Below are 25547 nucleotides of genomic sequence, written 5' to 3'. Positions count from 1 at the left end.
TTGGCTCAACTCTTTATTTACGAAATCTTCAAGCTCCATGGGATTCCTTCCGAAATCGTTTCTGACCGTGGTGTTCAATTTGTCGCAAGATTTTGGAAAGCCCTCTGTTCAGCACTTCAAATTAAGCTGCAGTATTCTACTGCCTACCACCCACAGTCAACCGGTTCTACGGAACGTGTGAATCAAGATCTCGAAACCTTCCTTCGTATCCATGTATCTTCCTCTCAAAATGACTGGGTGGAACATTTGCCATGGTCTGAGTTCGCCCATAATAACACTTATCATTCATCGACCGGGTTTTCTCCATTTCTCATAGTCTACGGAAACCATCCTAAGGTTCCTGGATTCCCTGAACTACCCACATTAGATCTCCCTGCAGTTACGAAGTCTTTGAAGCACTTCTCAAAAATATGGAACAAAGTACTGTTCAACTTGAAGAAATCTTCTTCCCGTTACAAGAAATGGTCTGATAAAAAGCGCAGAGCAGTTCCAAGATTGTCCATAGGAGATCAAGTGTGGCTGTCTACTAAAAATCTGCGGCTACGGGTTTGCCTATAGACTCAAGTTACCTTCCTATCTCAAGGTCCCGTCATCTTTCCACATTTCCCTGTTAAAACCATTAATCCGAAATCGGTTCTGAAGAACTCTACCGCGCCCTCCAAGAATCCTTACGAAGAGAGGAGAGGAATTCGAGGTTAAGGAAATATTGGACTCTGGTTTCCGCTACAGACGTCTACAATACCTTTTAGACTGGAAGGAAAGATCCTGGGAGTATGCTTCAGACATCCACGCCCCAGCATTAGTTCATAATTTTCACAAAGAACACCCAGAGAAACCCGGGAAGTGTCCTGAGGCCACCCTCAAAAGGGGGTACTATCACAGCCTGCCGCAGGGGGACGCTGGCGCAGCGTAGAATACCTGTGAGGGCGCTGTGGAGGGGTCCCGTGTGGCTGGGTGTTCCTCAGGCTTGCAGGCAAGATCTGAGCTGCCTGGAGCTGGTAGTAGTCCTCTGAGCTCCGGACTCCCGCGGCGCCATCTTGGTTGTGGGCAAACAGCCGTTTTTGCCCTTACTTCGGTCCAGGATGTCCCAAACGAATGGGACCCGCCCTGAGGGGTATTTAGGAGGAAGGCCTGGTACAGGAAGTTGCCAGTGCAATGTCTCCACAGTCCAGTACTGTGGCCACTAGTTCTCTGTGCTCCATTACAATTGTGCATATTGCTGGTTCCAGTGCAAGTACTGTCAGGAACCAGGTGAATGGTTCAGTGATTTGTTTTCTGTTTGGCATTTTGACTCACTGGTGGCCTCCAGTGGTAGGTCTGTTGTCATTACAGCCCTGTGTTCTTTGAGCTATTATTCACAGGCTGTGAGGTATTAGCTCGTTAATCAGGAGCAGCCGGAAGATCCACCAGGTGTTTCAATCACCTGAGGCCTTTATAAGCCATACTCTCCTGGGGATCTGTGCCAGTTATAGCTTGCTGTTTTCTGTGCTGGTAGCTGCAGATATACTGCTCTCTGGTCCTAGGTCCTGCTCCTGTTCTATTCAGTCTGGATTCTGACGGAGTCCTTCTCACTTCAGTCTGGGTCCTGTTTACAGTCTTGTCCTGTGTCGTCTGGGTCCAGTCAAGTGTCCTATCCTGCTGCAGTCTGGATCAAATATCATTGTCCCCTTGCTGTCCTAGTCCAGGGACCTCCAGCCGTGGTGCAGCCATTGTCCAGCTGCCGTCTCACTGCGGTCACTGTGCAGCCGTAGTCCAGCCGTTATCCAGCCACCCGATTGCTGCGGTCAGTGTCCAGTCTTGGGCCGGTCACGTAAGTGCTCCAGTGGAGCCTGGTTCCTTAGTCTTTATTCCTACGGGCAAGCGGCCCTTCCTCCTTAGTTATAATCATTATTATCCTGGTTCTGCTCTCAGTGGTTCGGAGAGGCCCACAACTGTGGGTTTACGTCTGTTTTGGGGTACCGTCACTTTAAGAGTACTATTTTTATGTTGGCGTGTGTTTGGTTTGGTGGCACCCTATTGTTGCTTTGTTCTGGTGTTTGCGACTCGGTCACGCTGTCCCGTCCTTGGCCTGGTGCCGGTTAGTCAGGGTTTTTTTCAGGTAGGCCCGTTAGTTAGATCTGCCTTTTGAGATACCCCCTGGCGATCGCTCACCCCTTGTCACCACATAACACCTGGCTGCATCGGGGTCGGAGCAGGCTTAACCGGCTCCTTCGAACGCGGCGGCTACAGGCGAAGCCTAGCACTACCGCAGGGGTATTCCATCTGCCCGGGGGTCTCAACAGAGTCAGTGTAGGGTTTCGCTGTGGCCATTCTAACCAGCAGTCCCGGCTACGGGCTCACGCCTGATCTCCAGCTCCCTGCCTCCTGCATCCTCACGTTACTGTCTCCGGACTCCCACGGTGGGTAACCCCCAAGTCCGTAACAAGTACCAGTTCAGCTATCCGCTTCTGCCGAAGTCCTGTATTGCCGATATATTCCAGCTTGCCTTGCTCCGCACTCCCGGTGGTCTTCCAAGCACCTTGCATTCCGGTATTACCTCCGCCAAAGTGCCTACCCTCGTGTCGGCGACGCTGACAAACCTGCGGGTGAACTTCCTGTTGCTATCACAGTCTTACCGGTAATAAACATATTCATGCAACAGCCGATCTTTCGTCCAGCACGTTTGTTATATAGAGCTCCAGACACTCCTGAAGTTCCCGTGTCAGTACCGGGTCCACAAAATCCTCCAGGCGTGACAGGAAGTTATGTTGGACTCCCATCTGAGGTTGCGAGAGATTTTTGTCCCAAGGAATTTGAAGGTCTCTACCCATGACACCACTCTGTTGGAAATTACCAGTGGGACCTTGACATTTGGTTTTCTCCTGAAGTCTACTATCATCTCGACTGTTTTAATGGGGTTTAGGTCCAGTTTGTTTCTGCCGCACCACTGTGAAAGTCTGTCCACTTCTCTTCTGTATGCAGACTCATCTGCCTCCTTGAATAGGCCGATGATGGAGGTGTCCTCAGCAAATTTTATGATTTTTACTGACTGGTCACTCGAGATGCAGGGGGGGAAAGGACACATCCCTGGGGAGCACCAGTGCTGATCATACGAATGGCGGATGTGAAGGATCCGGCTTTCACCACCTGTTTCCATGCCGTCAGGAAGTCCACAATCCAGGAGCAGGTAGATTCTGGAACTCCTAGGGAGAGAAGTTTGGGCTTTAGGATAGTGGGGGCAATTGTTAAATGCAGAGATGAAGTCAATGAATAGGACCCCTCGCGTAGGTGCCTGGATGATCCAGGTGTTCAAGGATATAATGCAGCCCTAGGTTAACTGCATCATCAACGCTCGGTAGGCGAATGGCAGGGGGTCGAGATGGGTTTTTGTCACCTCCCTCAGATGGTTCAATACCAGTCTTTCAAATGCCTTCATGACCACTAATGTTCGCACGACTGCCCTGTAGTCATTAAGATTTTTCACAGCTGACTTCTTGGGAACCGGAATAATTAGCGTTTGAAACAGGCGGGGACCCTACTCGTTTCCAGTGAGGTGTTAAACAGCACAGTGAAGATGGGTGCAAGCTACATTGCACAGATCTTAAGGGTAGATGGTGACACTCCATCAGGACCTGCAGCCTTCCTAAGTCTGCCCCTTTTGAACAAAGCTTCTACCTCCCCCTGGTCCACCTGCAAGACCTCGAGTGTCGGTCAAGGTGGTGTGGCGGTGGAGCCGCCTTACTATGGTCGAGAGGAGGGGGGGTATGAGGCACTGGGCTCCTTTTTCGATTCTGCAGTAAAACTCATTGAGCTCCTCAGCCAGTTCAGAAAATACTGGTGGAAAATTTGCACTTATCAGCCCGGAAGCTGCGCATGGGACATACTTGGACTTTAATATATAACAATGATCCAAAAACACAAGGCCAAGTCGACCTTTCATTGGCTACAGCAGAATAAAGTGAAGGTTCTGGAGTGACCATCTCATTTTCCTGAACTCAATATCATTGAACCACTCTGGGGAGATCTCAAACGTGCAGTTCATGCAAGGCAGCCCTAGACTTTACAGGAACTGGATGTCAGGTCTGAGTTTAGTGATGTTCCCGGTGTTGGTGCTTGTGGGTCAGTAGTGGAAGGAAGGATTAGTCGCGGAGGCGAGAAAGTTTCGGTGCATGTGCATATTTATTATTGAAGGTGCAGATAGGCAATATGGCAATTGAAACAATGCAATGAATATAGTATGAGCAAATGGGAATAATCAGTGTGGAAGCTGAGAGTCCGAGCAGTAAGGTGAGTAGTATAAGGCCAGTAACTAATACAGGGAATGCTAGTAGTGCTGTAGAAATATAAAACCATTCAGGTTTGCTTGACGGGAGACTTGCACTGATAATCTTAAACAACAGATGGTTATCTCTGCTGCACTTAGTAGTGGTAACTTGTACTGCAGCTTGGAAACTGGAGTCTGGTCGCTGGGAGCAATAGTTCCACTGAGGGTAATTGGAGTAGAGACTCGGGTACTTGGAAAGAAACACAAGGAATGGCCAGCAGGAGGTTACTGGCTGGAGGAATCACACTGGGAGATGAGCAGGAACAGGTAACTGGGACTAGGAAACTGAACTGAGACCGAGCCATGATACCTATAGCTGGTAGCGACTCGTCGTCCAAGGCAAGGTTAGCTTGGGATAGCTGATCTTTATATCAGAGGGTTTGCAAACATTGGTGGAGCGTACCAGGGGAGGCGTGGCCATGCTCAGGATTGAACAGCACCTAAGCAGCAGGGACACTAGGAAGCAGGCGAACTGGAGTGTTCCAGCATGAGAGAGGTAACAGTGCTGTATGCCGGATCATGAAACTGGAGGCTATTTGCCAAGAAGAATGGGCAGCTTTACTATCTGAGAAAATAAAGAGCCTCATCCACAACTACCACAAAGACTTTAAGCTGTCATTGATGTTAAAGGGGGCAATACACTGTATTAAGTGGGGTATGTAAACTTTTGATCAGGGTCGTTTGTGTAGTTTCTGTTGTTATTATGATTTAAAGAGTAAACACAGTTGTTTGACAATAAATGGCTTCACCCAACCACTAACCATGAGTGAGAGAAAAGTTAGTGGTTTATCATTTATATTCTCTGACAAATGTCCAGAAAATCACAAGTTCTGCTACGATATTTAAACTTATGAGCACAACTGTAAGTTCATGGTAAATGGGAGCATGAGAACACCTGCTCCCCACTATGCTGTGACATCCTTGCAGCAAGGTTGTAAGAGGATACATCTGTACATTTCCCAAATATTATAACTCTCCATATTTAGCAATGCTGTGCGACTAGGAAGCACCAGGAAACTTCTGCTCAGTGGCAGATCAAAATTATTAATTTTTTTTTTTGAGGATTTAAATTTTTTTTTCTCAGGATGCTGTCCTTGCTGTTGCCACAAAACTGTTATATACTGTAGCCCAGGGTTTCCCAAACTTTTTTATTTCACGGCACCCTAGAGTATCAGAATATTTTTCATGGCACCCCATGTCCAAATGTTTCGTCGCCGAGAATTTCAGAAAAACAATATTAAATTAAATATATTGTGTTTATATGTCATCCTTTGGTCCAGTTATGTGGTGAGCCAAATTATTAACTTCTGCTTATCCACATGTTTTCTAATTGGAAGCCACAAGCACTGTTTTTGCCTATTACATGGACCACAAACAATTTGAATTGATTCTGGATCATCAACCCGGGGCACCCCAGGGAGCCACGGCACACTGTTTGGGAACCACTGCTGTAGCCATATGAATAGCACACTGTACAATTGGGTAAAATGCAATGGTATTGATTTACCTTTTAATATGTAAATGTCATTATTCATTTTAATCCAGTTACTTCACTGGATCTCTGTCTCAACAGGAGGGTCAGCGCAGTGTTACTCTGGGGGGACCTACAAAAGGTCTAAGGTAATCGTTTAGGGTTCCCTTTTTCCCATAGGTTCCTCACCTGGAACCTATGGTCCCCTCCTAGTAATTGCAGCTGACCTTGTATCTATATACGTATCCACTGTATGCCGGCACTCCCAGACAATTCCTTAATGGCTTAGGTGCGCTCCAATGAAGAGATACAAATAGTCCAATAACGGAGGCACACAGGAAGTAAATAGAAATCACATGTATTAGCAGATGATCAAGCGCTTTCGGGGCTCTCCCCCTTCCTCAGGATCACAGCCCTTACAGTGCAGTGTTGTGGGAGAGTGCCAGAACCCTGTTACCTAGTGATGAAAACAGTACAATGTGTTTAAAACCTGAGAAACGTAACAACATCAAAACAAACAAGCAGGAACATTGTTAGGCTCCACAATGCAGATAGTTAATCATTCTAAGCAAGATACTGTTGCAAACTGAACTAAATGTATGATGCGGAAAAATCAACATGAAAAGGTAAACCAAAAGGCTAATGGTCGACTTCACAAAAAGGTGGACATGACAACTGCAAAAGAACAAAATAAGGGCTAAACGCCAGATAACGATGCTGACTTATATCATGGTGCTGAAAGCCGGTAATCATAGAAAACACAATAGCGAAAGGTGTTCATTAAGCCCCAGTGGATGAACAGTCTGCAGATGGTCTATCCACCTGGCTTCAAGCCTCAACAGGATCTTATCCCGGTCGCCTCCCCTGGTGGACGGGGGAACACAGTCTATCATCTTGTAGCGAATAGAGGGCAACGGGTGTTTGAACTCCTTAAAGTGCCTAGCAACAGGTTTCTCAGCACCTTTCCCTTCTAAGGCCGCCCTGATGGCTTGCCTATGGTTGGCAATGCATTCCTTGAAGTGGGTGATGGTTTTGCCTACATATAATAAACCGCAAGGGCATATTATATAGTAGACTACATAGCGGCTGCTGCATGTCAGAGGGAATTTTATAAGGAATTTCTCGCCTGTCCTTGGATGAAAAAAATGATCACCTGTCTCTAAGCTAGAACAGGTCGTGCAACCAATGCAATTGTAATTTCCATTCTTGCGGGATAAGAAATGGGTCTGTGGTTTGGGGTTATGTTTATTCACGTCGTTATGCACTAGCCAGTCTTTCAGGTTCTTTCCTCTCCTGTATGAAGGCAAGAAAGAGCTGTTCCGTAGACTGGGAAGGGATTTATTGGTTGCTACAATGGGCCACACTTTTCTTTTCTAACATTTGGCTGTGGGTCGTGTATTTTTGAGTCCAGACAATCTTATTGTCAAGACTTTTGGTGGCGACTGAGTTGAGGACAGTGGTTCTGTTGAGTTTTAACACCTTGGCTTTTGTGTTTTTTAACAGCGCATATGGGTAACCTCTTTTTAGAAAATCAGTGATAATGGAATTGATCTCAACCTCTGCATCCTCAATTCTGCTGCAGATTCTAAATGCTCGCAAGAATTGGGAGTAGGGGAGACCCCATTTCAATGAGGGGGGGGGGGGGGCTGATGGCTGGTGCTCAGGAGTATGGTATTATGATCAGTCGGCTTTTTGTAAAGGGTGGTTAGTAATTCATTATTGGTATTGAGGGTAACTGTAACATCCAGAAAATTAATGAACGTTGGATTACATGTATACGTGAATTTTATGGAATTATCACAGCCATTGGCCAAGGTCTTGCGGTCATGGAACTCCCTCTCACTTTTGGACCAAATTAAGAAAATATCGTCTATATAGCGGTAGAAGATGATTATGGCAGATGCAATAGCTGGATTAGAGAGAAAAATATCATGTTCAATCTCATGCATGAAGATATTTGCAAGGCTGGTTGCCACACAAGATCCCATGGCGACCCCCGAGCATTGCAAATAGAACCTGTAATCGAACAGGAAATAATTACGTGACAATGCCAGATCAAGTATTTGTATAAAAAACAATGTATCGGGGCCCTTGTACAAATCACTAGCAAGAACTGCTCGTTTGACTGCCTCAATACCTCGCCGATGAGGTATTGAGGTGTACAGCGAGACCACATCGATCGTACATAATAAACAACCAGGGGGAAGACTAGGCAAAGCAATCAGGTTTCTCAAGAAGGTATTAATGTCCTTCAAGTAGGTGGACTGGTACTGTACCACAGGTTGCAGGAACATGTCTAGAAACTGTGATAATGTTTAGAACAACGAATCCCTAGCCGAGATGATCGGCCGACCTGGTGGTTTGTTGGAGTCCTTGTGAATCTTTGGTATCATATAAAGCAGTGGTATTTTGGGGTGGTCCACTGATAGAGCATCTTTGATTTTGTCGGGGATAATCGAGGCCGCTATGCCCTCTTGTAAAAGATCATCCAGTTCTTTTTTAAAAAGTGGTGTGGGGTCCTCTCTCAATTCGCGGTAGACAGTGGTGTCTGATAATTGTCTGTATATTTCTGCCTTATAGTCAGCGGTATCCTGAATTACCAAGTCACCTCCTTTATCCGCTGTGCGGATGACAATGTCGGTATAACTGCTCAAGTCTTTTAGGGCTTTGCGCTCATCTGCTGTGAGGTTTTGGATGTCACGCCCGATTGGATCAGGGGTTGACAGTATGGTATTGTCTATGTAGTCCATGAATGTTTTAAGTGCCACGTTGTTGGATTTGGGATCAAACGTGGACCTTTTAGTCAATTGGATGGTCGGTTCACTGACATTTGTAGGGTTTGCACCAAAGTGCTCCCTCAATCTCAGTCGCCTTCCAAACTTAAATAGATCAAGTTTGCTTCAAAGTGGTTGGGGGTCATGGTAGGAACGAATGTCAAGCCTTTATTGAGAACAGCATGTTCAGCAGCGATCCACCCATCCTCTCGACTTGACTCCTCCAAGCTTATGAGAGCCATCCTCATTACACTTACAGTTGCTTTTAAAGGGATTTCCACACCCTTTTCCTGACACACGATCTCAAGGTCCTCCTCGAATCAAATGACCGAAAAGCCGACTGGGCTATCCCACTGCTTGCCACAAATTTCTGTGACCGGGCACCTGCTCTAGGCTCTGGCTACGCCCTTTGGGTCCATGGCAGTTTCTGGTCTCACGAGACCATGCCAATAGTGGATTCCCTGCTACTGTCAGTAACCGCCTATTACTGACTCCACCCACTACGCGGTGGGCGGGGATATCCAGATACCTCCTCAGTTACAGTAAGGATACCTCCTCAGGCCCAAACTCTGGCACCTGAGTACTACCTGTGTATGCGTCAACATGCTGCTGACACCCCCACCCCCCATCTGGCGTCAGTTGGTTCCCCACTGTTCACGGACCAGACCTCTGCTTCGGTAGCTGGCAGAGCAAAGGTTGGAGATGATGGATGCTTTACTTCGGTTTACAGCCCGAGAACGGGATTACATTTTGCGTATTCCTGTTGGTCGCAAGATGAGGCAAAGGATGTTTATTTGCTCAAATAAGTCCTTAAAAGGACCCTTTTCTATCTCTAGGAAGTGCAGCATACAGAAGATGTTTTACAGCATTCAGATCCAAGGCTCACATGCCCTCTTTTTATAGGCAGAAAACACACTAGCAAGGTCAGAACCCCCCCTTCCTATACATTTTAGGATTCACACATCAATCAGACCATCTTTCTTGCAATGCATAACTAAATCCAGATTACATACCAAAAGGATGAATCCAATATCCTTAGAATATTTAACTTCCAAGAAAGGTGGAGATCATTTGATTATCTCCTGGACACGTTTACATAAAGAAACACAAAAGTCTCTGTTACCGACACTTGTCCACAGGAATAGGTCTTATGTTGATCACAGCACCCAGCCCGCTACCTGCTTTGTAGTGGTCATTCACCAGATATTCTGTTAGTAAATAACAATTAGCATCTCATCTCCTCCTCACAGAGGCTGCTGGATTTCTTCCTACATTCATTTACAAAATGCATTTTACAATTAAAATACATCTGTGGTACACTTCTGGACAGTACACCCTGGTTAACAGCGACGGGGAGTGTGACCAAGTCACAGACACTGGACAAACCAACGACGGGGTGCCACCAAACAAATATACACCAAAGCAAAACAATGGATACACTTAAGCTGACGGTACCCCAAAACAGGCGTGTTAAGATGCTCTGCTCCAAGCAATATCAATGGCGGGGCTGATCAGGGCTGAATCCCTTAAGAGGGATAGCCCAGGCTATCAACCGTGGCCTTAGCACTGGGCCTACCTGCCCTAATGGCTATCAGGTGGCCGAGTGCGCGATCCCCGGCGTCCCTCCATGTCTGGCAACCGCTGGGTGGCTGCTGTTGGATGCCGGGGGCTGACCGTAACCCCTGGCTGGGTGGAAGTGCCGGGACGCCCTTCTCAGGGCGCTGGGACGCTGCTGCAGCACAATTGTCAGATCTGCTGACAATAATAATACTGTACATTTGATATATTTTATACATGCTCTGTGCCTTATGTGCTGTACCATGCTTCACCTCACAGCAGCAATGCAGCAGGGGACCTGTCTTAGCTCAGTGCTGCTCATACAATTTAAAACACATTTTAAACCTGTCAAGTGCCGATTTTGCCGCAGCACAGGAATTAAACCCTTCAGTGCAGTAGAGTCCATTTGGTCCATGTGGGATGGGTTTTCTGGCCACACTACCTTTCTACAAGCATCACACCTTACAATAAATATTCTGGCATGCTGCACCGCTAACCTCACTCTACTAACTTGGCACATGCATGGCACCAATAGGTTTATATGTTATATATAGATGGACATTTTTTACCTCTAATCTTGGGATTTCTGAAAAGAGGTGGATTTGCACCTCACATCTGAATCATTTCTTTAATTGTGTTAAAACCCCTGATGAAGTCTTTCTAAAGACAAAACACATAGTTACATCATCTTGAAAGAAAGAAATTAATGCAAACTATGGAGTTTTAAATGAAGATTTATAATACAATATATTGTATTTTTACCTACTATTGTACACATTGTGTTGATCAGCACTCTCTATAACTTATTTTCTCTACATGTTTTCTGTCCCCCACAAACAGGGGGGGATCTATAGAGTAGCTGTTTCTGTTTGTGGGGAGCACTTGGAGTCACTGTTCATTTAAACTGTAGACCCAGCCTGCCCTTTGTCCATCTACCCAGTGGATTAATCTGTACCACCAGCATTACACCCAGCCCACCAGGGGCGGATCCAGGATAAAATGACAGGGGGGGCACCATGATAAAAGAGGGTTTAGGTGGAGGAGGGGCATTGTTAGTGGTGCCAGTGTACATGCTAAGAGAGCGGCAGAGAGAGGGTGGGAATGGGATTAAAAATAGGCCCTGGCATTTAAAATCTGAAGCCCACCATGGCAACAAAAGTGAAGGATGTAGTTGTGTGCGCGCCGAAGGCCCCTTACACATGATGCCAAATGGAATAGGCCAAAATTCAAATAATGCCACATGGATTTTGTCAAAATTCACACAATGCCACACGGATTGAGCCAACATTCACATAATACCAAATGGATTGAGCCAAAATTCACATAATGCCACATGAATTGTGTCAAAATTCACATAATGCCACACGGATTGAGCCAAAATTCATATAATCCCACACGGATTGAGCCAAAATTCACATAATGCCATACGGATTGAGACAAAATTCACATAATGCCTCACAGATTGAGCCAAATTAAAAAAAAAAAAAGCCATACGGATTGAGCCAAAATTCACAATACGCTTCATAAACAGAGACATTGTCCACCAAAAGCGTGCATTAAACATTTACATCATAATGTCCATTACACGTTAAGTTACACGCCATTATGTCCATTATGTATTATGCCAAACACCATAATGCCTATTAAAAATTATGCTAAATAAGTGCTGCTTATCTATATGCTCATTGCCAAGGGTTCCATGCTCATTGCCAGAGGTTCCATGCTCGTTACCATGTGGGATTACATACTCATTGCCAAGGGGGAATACATGCTCGCGGTAAATGAGGGACAGCCGCCGCCAGGCAGAAGTGATAGCCACTGACAGTGGCAGAGCCTGGCTGTATTCAGAGCACTGCAGGTCCCGGCTATTTGAAATAATACCCCTTTCAAACCAGAAAACCACCCCCCCCCCCTTTAACCAGTTATCTCATTTAACCGGTTATATCTTCGAAACCAACCCATTTACATGAGACAAGTATCATATTGAAGAACTTTTGAGTGGGCTTTGAATGATTTTGGTCAAGTGAAACTGGAACGTTTGGTTTCAGAGTAATCTGCCCTCAAAGAACATGAACTGCCATGAAATTACATTTCAAAAATAAAAAAATCAGTTTACACGCAATATCTCTGGAACCCATTGACAGATATGGACCAGCCTGGTATCATATTGAAGGTCCAGCGATTTGAATTTGAATGAGATCAACCGCAAGCTTCTGGGAAGCCAGGGAGGAACTGGCAGCTGTCAGAACTAGGTGGGGGTTGGAATTAACGGGTCCTATATTATCCTATGGGGAAAAACATTACAGCTTTCCGGTTTCCGGGGGCTAGAGACACGGGGCTGGACTCGTTGGAAAGCCCTGGTCCTCAGCTATAAAATGAAATGACGGGGGGCACATCATCCCCCCCCCCCCCCTGATTCCGCCAATGCAGCCCACCATATATACACAGTCTATATATGGTCGATGTAATGCAGGTGGTACGGATCCATTTACTGGGTAGATGAACAAGGGGAAGGATGTGTCTATGGGCGTGACAGAATTGCCAAGTTAGCACACAACAGTCACTAACAGTAATAGTATGACTTAAATAAATAATATGACAGTCCACATGTTTACCTAAATGTGGGTTTACCTGCAGCTCTGCTCCTGAATTGCTGGGGCTGGATGGTGTCTGGGCCACACCACCAGCCACCCCTGGCTGGCTGCTCCTTCACTGTGAACGCTGTGCACTGCAGGTGGTTCCAACATCTGATGTCACGTTGTGGCGGACGTCATGACACACTGTGATGCCCACCTGCATAGATTCTCTGGGAACCCCAAAGCTGAACTTCTGGAGCTGCTATTGAATGAAGAAAACCTCCCAGCCAGCATCCTGTAGCCACCGCCGGGTCTCTCAGTAGCTGACTGCCCGGCCGAGGTAACGAAATCACCTTGCAGCAGTCATTTGCTGAGGACCCCCCCCCCCCTCCCCCCTGAACAAGTGAGCAGGTTCACAAATCACCAGGGCCTTCTGGTGGATCCCCCGGTTCCTCACCGGCCCAGTCTAAGTCTGCCCTTAGACATGTAAAATCCATGTTTCTCGCTCCATAGATGCAGGCTACAATAAAGCCCTGGTCCAGGCTTGGCAGCCATTTTGTTAATCCACTCATTGTTGGAGTCTGGCCTGCTATGAACTGTACGGTGACTGTATGTTCACTCTATACCCATAGCCCCTATTTGTTTTACATAGGGTAATGAGACACAGAAGTGGCAATATACAGTACATGCATCAGCTATGCAATAGCATTTTCTGAGATGCAGTGTCTAGATGACTGTACTAGTGTTCCTGCTAGGCTGTTGTAGCGTAGCGCTGCGCTGTGCCCGATTTTTAAAGGGCAAAATGCACCCTGCCCATCTAGCAGCACCCTGCTAAAACATCCTACTGACTGTCCCCACTGAAACATGGGTAAGCCCAGTGCCGCCGTAGATGCCCGGTGCTTCCCCGGAACTGACTTCGGCGGGGCCAGACCCGTCCCCTTTCCTGACGTCGTGGCACGGGCCTGCCCCCTTTCATGATGTGGGCGGCCTGGGCCCACCCACAATGGTGTTCGGTCTGCCCCCTTTATGCTGCCCCCGTGCAGCACCACTCTGCCCGGCCCAGTTCCTAAAGGGAACACTACTGTACAGTAAAGTAGTATTATAACTGTATGAATGCTAGACTAAAAACAGAGAGAGAGAAAAAATATTGTCACTTAGAGGATCAAATCCGGTTCTCATGAAGAGTGGCACACTTATCCGATAGCCTATGACACCTGGTGATAGCCACATGTGCTCATGAGTCTGTAAAGAGTGATCTCATGCCATCAGTTATGCTTACTCTACAGGAACTGCATTACACTAAGTTTATGAAAAATCTTGCTGGATGCTCCACATTACATGGCCCATTTGACTGAACTTGTATTGTACTGTACCGTTGGAGCCGCAGCACCGAGAATGAGCGTCGCATGAGCATCTCATATGCAAGCATGTGTTATTCTAGGCAAATGACGTGGCTCTATCTGTACTGTATATAAATTCACCCAGCTGTGACAATGTGTATAGCATGTGTATAGCATTCATATTGTATGCACCTCTGCATCTAAACGTGCTACAAAACTGGCATGCCAAAACCCTTGCCTAGGCACACTGAGGAAATGTATGTCCCCTGGAGTATCTGTCAATTGGGTACTTGTGTAGTTTCACAGCTGCAGGCTACGCTGCTTTTCAACGTAGGCTAAACTATGTTGTCAGTGTAGCCCAATGGCTGCCTAACGTAGTCAGCGTAGTGTCCCCGCGGCAGCCCTGCACAATCAGGCATACAGTGAGCGCCTCACACAGCTCCGGTAAACGCCATATCCCCGACGCCGGCTGAGAGACTATAATGCGGGTTCCCGGCGGAGAGGTGCCCCATCTGTCTGAGACACACAAGCGTTTCAGGCGCTTGTGCGTCTCAGTAATTCGTAAAGGACACATTTGCCAGTTCTCCATTTTACATACTGGCAAATGCCACTATCCACGTCAGCCCGAAGCGTGGCGAGCGGACGCGGTATGTATCCTCCTGACCTGTTCATACCCCCACTATCCACGCCGGCAGGGAGTTGATTTTATAAAGTGTGGCAAGCACACGCAGATTACAGTAATCCGTGGCCCCTTGCGAAGCTCGCCGCACTTCGGGCTCGCCACACTTTATGGAATCAACTCCATGCCGACGTGGATAGTGGGGGTATGAACAGGTCGGGAGGACGCTTACCGCGTCCCCTCCTGGGGCTCGCTGTGCTTGCCATGCTTCGGGCTGACGTGGATAGTTGGGGTGTTTCAGGAAAACATTCACACCTGTCATGTCAGGCAGGTTAAAAATGGTCAATGGTTCCCACACAATGTAATAAGCTGACTGAATACGCTAACTGCATAACGCTGACTGACTACGCTAACTACGTAAGCTCCGGCTAGCCGCGACCGGGCGGGAACACAATGTTGACGCTGACAGGGACGTCTGACTGACTACACTAACTACGTAAGATCCAGCTAGCCGTGAACGGGTGGGATCAGAACGCTGATACTAACAGGGAATGCTGACTACGCTGCGGGAACACTTTGCTGATTCTGACAGAGACGCTATGCTGACTATGTAACCGCCGTGAAACTATACAAGTACCGTCAATTGAATTTCTGTACTAGTTTATTTGTAACTGTGACATGTAGGTGATTATAAAGCTAGGTTTATTGTGCCTTTTTAAATGTAGTTTTCCTGTATTTCATTTAAGTTGTATACTAAAATGCTTGTTTGATCAATTAAATAGCCAACACTGGCAATCTTCTCAATATAATATATTGACCAGACAAAATAATAAAATATATATATCTGCAAGATAACAATGATGTAATAATTATGTCTTTTTTTCTGGCTTCTTGCATATTATCAGAATTGATGTGACTGAAGTACAGATCTTCATAATAACCATGCACTTTTTGGCTGTGATCGGTGGACCAGATTTGTGGCAATCAATGGTAATTTAATTATGTGATTATTTTCAAATATACATACATATTTTAGATGTATTTTATTTTACATTGTAGCAAATGTATACTTACATTCACACACAATGGACCATATTGTGGTCCACACACAAAACTGTCAATTTTTAACCAAAAGCCACCCGCAGTGCCGATTCTCTCTCCCCCCCGCACCGGTGATCCCCATAATTATCCATTCACAGCCTTGGATGCGGGGCAGAAATCATTTGATTGTCATTTCTTCAGCACACGCAGATCAGAGACCCCTCTTTGGCGTCTTGGATCTGAAAGTGTCCTTTGCGGGAAGCAGGCAGGCGGCTGACGTCAGGCGGGCATCCCCCACATCCAAGTCCTCACCGGATTTCACTGGAAACGCAGTGTTCTTATGGGAATGCCCATGAAACGCTGCTATGTCCCTCGCCACTGCCTCCTACCCGCACTGGTAGGTGCGAGCGGGATGGCGAACTCCCCTGCATCTGCAAATGCTCAGTAATGTGTCTGCATCAGTTGGAACTATTCAGAATAACCCCCAATGTGTTAATACATTTTTGCTAGATCAGATACTAGAGTTGGCCCCACTGGGGAAGGAGAATACATGCACACTGTCATCTTGTATCATGCTAAGTAGAGTGGAACCATGATATTAAAGCTGTGTGCTTGGGGTGCTGCCCCTGACAGTCTACATGATTCAAGTTTATTACCAGAGAAAAAACGAATGTATTTGTAGTGTACACTATATAAAGTATTTAAATTTCAATTTTATTGTTAATTATTAATAGTTCCCTAATTGTCGTTGTGGGGAATCTGAGTACACGTATCAGTGAACTATAGAGGTTAAAACAATACATAGTGCGCAAAGATTAGAATGTGTGTGTGAAAATCTTTGGTTGGGTGTCTGTATTGTTTGCAACAATGTATTAGTCTAGTCGTTGATTCTGATATAATTTGAGAATTATATGATTTTAGCTCATTTGAGTCACAAGAGACCTTATACCAGTGGTGGCCGTGGCTCTTGAGCCTCATGTGGCTCTCCTCCTAGTAAAGTGTGGCTCCTGCTCCCACTGCTGCCCACCGCCCACCGTCCATCCCAGTCCCCCCTGCTGCCGGTTCCCTGAATCCCTTCTCCTTCTGAGGGGAGGAGAGTGCGCATCGCGCATCTCTCCTACCCCTTACTGTGCATCATTGTGACTGGGCCGTCCGCCAATCAGAGCTCGCGGGCCAGCAGCCAATCAGGAGCCGGCCAGCGAGCTTTGATTGGTGGATGGCCCAGTCACAAGGAAGTGAGGGGGAAGGAGACCTGCGGTGTGCTGAGCTGTGCTCTCCTCTCATCGGTGACAGGACTGCAGGGGGACGCCAGACTGTCATCTCCCCGCCCTGCAGCAGCAGCAACGGTGAGTGCTGCTGCTGGGAAATTTGCACTGTGGGGGCATAGCAGATTGTGGCACTGTGGGGTCATAGCAGTTGGTGGCACTGTGGGGTCATAGCAGTTGGTGGCACTGTGGGGGCATAGCAGTTGGTGGCACTGTGGGGGCATAGCAGTTGGTGGCACTGTGGGGGCATAGCAGTTGGTGGCACTGTGGGGGCATAGCAGTTGGTGGCACTGTGGGGGCATAGCAGTTGGTGGCACTGTGGGGGCATAGCAGTTTGTGGCACTGTGGGGGCATAGCAGTTTGTGGCACTGTGGGGGCATAGCAGTTTGTGGCACTGTGGGGGCATACCAGCTTTTTGGCACTGTGGGGGCATACCAGCTTTCTGGCACTGTAGGGGCATACCCGGCACCGTGAGGGGTGCATATGTGTATCTGGCACTATTGGTGGCATATGTATATATGGCACTGCACTATTGGAGGCATATTTGTATCACACCCACCCATGGGGTCAAAATAGACTACACCCCTTTTTTTGGCGCATGCTCCTTCGACACGCGCATGATGTCGGCTCTTTAGCTTGACTACCGATATTTTTCGGCTCTTTACCTCTGACCGGTTGGCCACCCCTGCCTTATACCTTCCAATCTAGGTGTCACGATAAGGAATATATATATATAACGCTATCATAGCTGGTAATATGTCTTTTTTCTTATCAAGTGGTTGGCAAAACTCATAATATTGAGCCAATTAAATATGTAAAGACTATTATTGAACTTGTGTCAGCATTCAATCTTACTCACATTCATGGGAAGTTGTAATCAACCTTCAAACTTTGATGGTTTAACTTTAAGCAGTTAAGTTTCATGTGCCTTTACTGACACCTGCTGGATATATATATATATATATATATATATATATATATATATATATATATATATATATATCTATCTATCTCTATCTATATCTATATCTATATCTATATAGAGATATATATATATATCTCTATATATATATATCTCTCTCTCTATATATATATATATATATATATATATATATATATATATATATCTCTATCTCTATCTATATCTATATAGAGATATATATATATATATATCTATATCTATATATATATATATCTCTATATATATATATATATATATATCTATCTCTATATCTCTATCTCTATCTCTATCTATCTATATATATATATATATATCTATATAGAGATATATCTATATATATATATATATATATATATATAGAGATATATATATATATATATATATATATATATATATATATATATAGAGATAGATATATATATATATATAGAGATAGATATATATATATATATAGAGATAGATAGATATATATATATATAGAGATAGATATATATATATATATATAGATAGATATATATATATATAGAGATAGATATATATATATAGAGATAGATATATATATATAGAGATAGATATATATATATAGAGATAGATATATATATATAGAGATAGATATATATAGAGATAGATAGATATATATAGAGATAGATATATATATATAGAGATAGATAGATATCAATGGCTTTGGATCCACAACTGTGGAATCACGAGGCGGCACTCTCCGGATTTGGTGCAAAATCAATTATATTCAAAGCATAACAGGCAAAATGTGCAGAAAATCAGGTCATAGGTGTCAACAGTTTCGGGGAGTAATCCCCTTCCTCAGGACGACCAACAGGGTAGTGGGGGTGCAGGACAACAAAAAAAAAGCAGTTAAGTTTCATGTTCCTTTACTGATACCTGCTGGATATATATATATATATATATATATATATATATATATATATATATATATACCCTGTTTCCCTGATAATAAGACCTACCCCAATAATAAGCCCTACCCTTATTTCTGGACAACGGTCCAAAATAAGCCCTACCCCGAAAATAAGCCCTAGCTTAATCCCCATTTTGCCCAGTCCCTGTGCTAAACTCCCATCTCCGCTAAACCCCCCCACCCACCCGCATGAAATGGATCCTGCTGCTACGGTAGCAGCCCTGGTACCGCTGAAGCCTCTGCTCGCATCAGCGGTCCCAGGGATGCATTGTGCATGTGACATCACTGCGCACCTCAAGGACTGAGTGGCGTCTGTTCACAGACGGGAGGGGAGTGACTGAGCGGCGGTGGAGGAAAGGCTGAGTGGCTGAAAAATGCAGAAGGAAAGGAAATCGGCAGGTGTGCTTAAAGTATAAGGAGATTGAGGGGCATGATGTAGCTAAAAGAACTGAGGAGCTAAAATAAGCCCTACCCCAAAAATAAGCCCTTTGGTGTTTTTGGACTGAAAAAAAAAATAAGACTGTCTTATCGGGGAAACACGGTATATATATACAAAATAGAGGAAAGGTGCGCTCCATGGTGCAGGTAAAAAAATTTTATTTTGGAGACAAACAAATATACTCCGACAGGTTTAAAAGGCAAATGCTCGTACCATATACAAACACGCTGGATACCACATGAGATGTAAATAAATACCACAGGCAGAGCTGCTCACAGGGGAAACCTCCAGAGAACCGAATCCACCGGAATCAGGGACGCTGGATTGCGCCGTATGACATCGGGAAAGCTGGAGCCGGAGGCACACGCAGGAGAGATGCTGGGTTGTGTGTAGACGTGGGTGTCGCAGGCCACGCCCTAACGCGTTTCGTCAGAGACTTCGTCAGAGGGCGTGGCTCTGTGAACACCCGGGAGGTTTAAAAGGAAGCACCCACCAATGGGGTAACTCATCTGACAAGATTGACATGTCATCAGTATAGGTGTAATTAATCAGCCTAGCTATAACAGAATGGCTCTGTATATGGTCAAAGCAGCCTCGTATAAAGAAATTTTTTAAACAGACTGTGGCATAAGATAGCCTTTAAAAGACATTAACTCATAGTTAATACAGGTTGAGTATCCCCTATCCGTGCATCCCCTATCCGAATTATTCCAAAAACCGTGGTTTTTGGAATCATTCGAATTTTTTTTTTTTTTTTTAACCCCCCCCTAACCCTCTTTTCATACTTACCAAGTCCCAGGGCATCCACAGCAGGCCTCCGGCATCTTCTCCAGGGTCTCCAGCGGTCCCGGGAATGCATTGCGCGAGTGTGCGCGCGCGCCGGTGACGTCACCGGTGCGCGCGCACACTCGCGCAATGCATTCCTGGGACCGCTGGAGACCAGGAGAAGATGCCGGAGGCCTGCTGTGGACGCCCGGGGACTGCGCGGACACCGAGGGACCACCGGACACCTTCAGGGGACAGGTAAGTATGGCTACAAAAATTTATTCTAAAAACCGGAAAATTCCCCTATCCGGAATGCTCGTGGTCCCGAGCATTTCGGATAGGGGATATTCAACCTGTACAATGCATCAAAGTACACCGATTGGACAATAAATTGGACGATAAATTGCATGGTGTGTATGCGTCCAATAAACATATAAAAACAAGGTAAAATATTAACACAATAAATAAGAACATAAACATGTTTAAAACCAGATTTAACAATTAATAAAAGGGGTTATCTCATAACCCTCGTTTAGTCCGTGCGGTGTCACAGAATTAAGTTTTAAAATCCAGAAAGTCTCACGACGGAGCAATAGTTTGTCTCTATCACCACCTCTAACTGGTGGGGGGACATGTTCTAGAGCTCTTATTTTCAAACAACTCGAATCACAGTTATGATGGGTTTTGAAATGACGGGGCACACTATGATTAGTGACCCCGTTTTTAATGTTACGCAAATGTTCAAGGGCTCTGATTTTAAAAGCTCTCTTAGTCTTACCTACATAAAGTAGGTTACAGCTACATGATAAAACGTAAACCACATATACTGTGTTGCAATTAATAAAATGATGATATTTTACAATAGGGAATTTAGGAATTAATACATCTCTGCTCTTACAAATAAATTTACAGACCTTGCAATTATTGCAGGGAAAGCACCCTTTAATGTTTAAAAAAGTATCAGATGGACAAGTGGTAATTGGCTCCAGGCGACTTTTTGAAATCATGTTTTTGACAGTTCTAGCCTTCCTAAAAATGATCTTAGGTCATCGTTTTACTGTGATGCATTGTATTAACTATGAGTTAATGTCTTTTAAAGGCTATCTTATGCCACAGTCTGTTTAAAAAAATGATTTTTATACGAGGCTGCTTTGACCATATACAGAGCCATTCTGTTATAGCTAGGCTGATTAATTACACCTATGCTGATGACATGTCAATCTTGTCAGACGAGTTACCCCATTGGTGGGTGCTTCCTTTTAAACCTCCCGGGTGTTCACAGAGCCACGCCCTCTGACGAAGTCTCTGACGAAATGCGTTAGGGCGTGGCCTGTGACACCCACGTCTACACACATCCCAGCATCTCTCCTGCGCGTGCCTCCGGCTCCAGCTTTCCCGATGTCATACGGCGCAATCCAGCGTCCCTGATTCCGGTGGATTCGGTTGTCTGGAGGTTTCCCCTGTGAGCAGCTCTGCCTGTGGTATTTATTTACATCTCATGTGGTATCCAACCCACAGCGTGTTTGCATATGGTACGAGCATTTGCCTTTTAAACCTGTCGGAGTATATTTGTTTGTCTCCAAAATAAAATCTTTTACCTGCACCATGGAGCGCACCTTTCCTCTATTTTGTTCCTAGATTGCTACATCCTGACCCTGGATGATATTACTGGAAAGGAAGCTGCAGTCCATAAACTTTTGGGACTTTGGTGATATTTCTCCCAGGATTCTGAGAGAACCATTTATTGCTGGACTTGGTTACTAGCACTGTTTGCACCTATCCATATCATATATATATATATATATATATATATATATATATATATATATATATATAGATATAGATATAGATATAGATATCTATAGATATAGATATCTATATCTATATCTATATCTATATATATATATATATATATATATATATATATATATAGATATATATATCTATAGATATATATATCTATAGATATATATATATTGATATATATCTATATATATATAGATATAGATATATATATATAATATATATATATATATATATATATATATATATAATATATATATATATACAAAAGGAATAGAGAAGACGCACCAATGAGCAGAATGTAACAACACTTTACTTATGCAACAAAGCTCACATACATTGGGGTTAAAAATCTTATGCTTGCCAGCCAGATAGTTTTATCACCGTCACAGCCCGGACATCAATGTGAGAAAAACGCTGTCACTCAGCTGCCGCCGTCAAGCCGCAGACCAGGGAACAGCACACACACTCTGTGTGTGCTGTTCCCTGGTCTGCGGCTTGACGGCGGCAGCTGAGTGACGGCGTTTTTCTCACATTAATGTCCGGGCTGTGACGGTGATAGATAGTTTTATCACCGTCACAGCCCGGACATCAATGTGAGAAAACGCCGTCACTCAGCTGCCGCCGTCAAGCCGCAGACCAGGGAACAGCACACACACTCTGTGTGTGCTGTTCCCTGGTCTGCGGCTTGACGGCGGCAGCTGAGTGACGGCGTTTTTCTCACATTGATGTCCGGGCTGTGACGGTGATAAAACTATCTGGCTGGCAAGCATAAGATTTTTAACCCCAATGTATGTGAGCTTTGTTGCATAAGTAAAGTGTTGTTACATTCTGCTCATTGGTGCGTCTTCTCTATTCCTTTTGCAAGTTTTCCCCGCTGGATCATTGGCACGATCCCAGAGAGAGACTGCACACATTTGGGACTCTGATGTGGACTTATACTTGAAAAACACTAGGACTTTGCGCTGGGTATCTTTTGTCATATACATATACATATCTATATCTATATATATATATCTATATATATATATATATATATATATCTATATATATATATATATATATAGATATATATATATATAATGGGTAGTGTCCGGCAACTCCTCTGCTGACAGGTGCAGCTATTTTACTTGCCCAGGTGCCCGAGGGCGAGAAAATCACCAACATGTACAACCAAGCAAAGATACACGTCACTCCGGGTCTGGTGTCAATCACAAAAAAGTTTACTGCGCAATGTCTACGCCGTTTCGGGCTAGGCCCGTCTTCAGGTCATTAACAGTAATACAGAACAAAAGTGCAATAAATACCTTACCAACTTGTCAGGTCTCTCCCCGCCGCCCGACGCTCACCGTCCGTGTCCCGCTGTCACTTCCGGTCCGCTGGGTGGAAGTGACATGGTGCCGGCTCCAGGAGCCATCAGGAGAAGGGCAACACTGTGGGCAAAAGATTTACATCAATTCAAACAGTGCCAAAACATATGCTCGCTATTATGCGAGTAAAAGTGCATGTGCAAACAGTGATAAGCAGCAGTGTGAGGTCAAAATTTTTAAAACAATACATACAATGTTTAAAAACAGTATATACAGAAAACAGCTTGTTTCTGTGTGACAAATAAAGTGCTGGTAAATTTACTTTAAGGCCACTAGATGGCAATGTGCACCACTGGTGTTGTGTCTCCGTGATGTTCCTTGTCTAATATTATATTAAAATGTGGTGAATCCCTGGTGACATTTTAAAGTGCTTGTGCCTGTGATGTTAGAAAAAAATAAACGTTGATCAAGGTTTTTAGGGAAACCACTTATTGTAGTGATCCCCTGGTGGTGAATTTTTTGAATAAATCAGCCATCTCTGGCATGCTGGTAAAACCAGCAGATTAGAGACTTTGACAGCGATGTTGCGGGAGCGCGCGTCATCGCTGGTCTGCAATCTGGGAGGCATACACACTAGGCGATTTTCAGCGGAAAATCGCTCAAAACTGGTGTTTTGACCGATTTTCAGGTGAAAATCCTCAAGTGTGTATGGGCCTTAAGATGTGGTAGAAATATGACTATTTGCTATATTTATGAGCCCAAGAAAAACTGCTGTTCAGCAATTACTTTATGCTGTTTGAACTGTCATTTTGAAACATCATTCTAAACTGATATTTGGTAGAAATATTATTAATTGTTATATATATGAGCCCAAGAATAACTGCTGTTTAGCAATTACATTATGCAGTTTATTAATTACATTATGGTAATTACTTATGATATCATCATGTTGGAATTTTAAAATCATTGTTCTAGTTATCACCCTTATATATAATTATAATGATACACAACAGCAAATGCATTTTTTGAAAGGTACTATCAAAACTATTCCTTCACACCTATCACCAGATCTTTCACCAAGATAAGAACCTTTATTAAAGACTCATTGCATCACACGCCAATTCCAACAGTGGAACTTTTCACACCTGCTCACACAAGTCACGTACTCAAAACATTCTGGGATCCCATACAAATGCTTAAAAAGGTGTTACTTCTCTCAAGGAAAAAAATCAAAAACAAAATAACAACGTCTTGCCAAATGAAAACCCTTCTCCCCAAAAAATCTAACCGTGCGTTATGTGTCATTCACTGTTACCACACCAGCGCCTTCCACATCCTGTCATTCCTTGTTACCAGTCTTGTGGGTACTTACTGTCATTCTATGTTACCAGTAATTACGTGCCCCTCCCTTTATTCTCTTCTCGTATATATTCTACCTTGCACATAGGTGGCAGATACCCCCTGTGAATCTCGCTACTGGTCAGCACTCTCACAGGAAAAATCAACTTGTCAAATCAAAAACCAAATTATATGCAATATGTCAATCTGTTACCATATTTGCATCAAAGCAATCAGTACGCGTTTAGATTGCTATATGTCCTGGTTATCTAGCTAACTGTGGCCACAGTATTAACCCCTTAAGATACTTTATCAATTTATTACCCTTTTTTTTTCAAAACAACCTTGAAAATAACAAAGAAAATGAAATGAACTATCAATCAAAAAAATAAAATAAAAATAAAATAAAAAAACCCACAGCAGAAAAATCGGCTACTAATAAATTTCTCCAAACCCTGCTAAATTGCAAAACCTGTAATAAAGCTTATTCTGAAGTTATTAGGCTAAGCAATCTCCAATCAACCTTATTTACTCAGTTTGAAACAAATTTAGAGATATTTCACTATCCTCCAAGGTTCCTTGAATTAATACATCAGCGCACACTTCTTCAAATTCTGAAATGAACAAGTCAAGTCTGTAGACACTAAAAAATATCTCCACAAACCGATCCACACTAATCAAACCGTCTGCCAAATCCAATACAGCAAAATACAAACAATTAAAACACATTGAAACACAAATACTCTGAAATACGCTGAAATACTCCAGCCGGAGTTTCCAACAGGGAATGTGAAATTATGCACCCCAGCTCCCGGTGATCGGCGGCTGTCCAAGCCGTCCAATCCACAAGAAACGGTACTGCACAAATCTCCTCCCTTATCACAGAATACAGTGTAAAAACTACCAACAATAGTAAACTACTTATTAAAACTTAAAAAAATACAAATGAGTAAATCTAAAAGATGAAACTTAAAAAAACTAAGAATTTATTATAACTCAAAAAAATTAACAACTATTTTATGCGTTTAAATACTTATTTGGAAGAAGAAAA

General features: G+C 44.1%; 1 protein-coding gene across 5 annotated transcripts in view; it reads left to right on the top strand.

The window, feature by feature from the left end:
- LOC146060207 (choline/ethanolaminephosphotransferase 1-like) overlaps nucleotides 1-25547 on the top strand; it is a 552072-nt gene that overhangs the window by 148927 nt on the left and 377598 nt on the right. For all 5 annotated transcript variants that reach the window (XR_014470393.1, XM_083173192.1, XM_083173191.1 and 2 more), the window contains one exon: nucleotides 15546-15630. Coding sequence is in view for 4 of the 5 variants with exons in the window: in XM_083173192.1 (XP_083029318.1) it covers nucleotides 15546-15630 (85 nt within the window). In the remaining variant the exon portion in view is untranslated. The remainder of the gene's footprint in view (nucleotides 1-15545; nucleotides 15631-25547) is intronic.

Source organism: Crinia signifera, chromosome 2, assembly GCF_055691185.1.
Source record: "Crinia signifera chromosome 2, ASM5569118v1, whole genome shotgun sequence".
In the NCBI taxonomy this organism is placed as follows: domain Eukaryota; kingdom Metazoa; phylum Chordata; class Amphibia; order Anura; family Myobatrachidae; genus Crinia; species Crinia signifera.
Note: the sequence above shows the minus strand (reverse complement) of the source record. Positions and strands in the feature narration are given on the sequence as shown.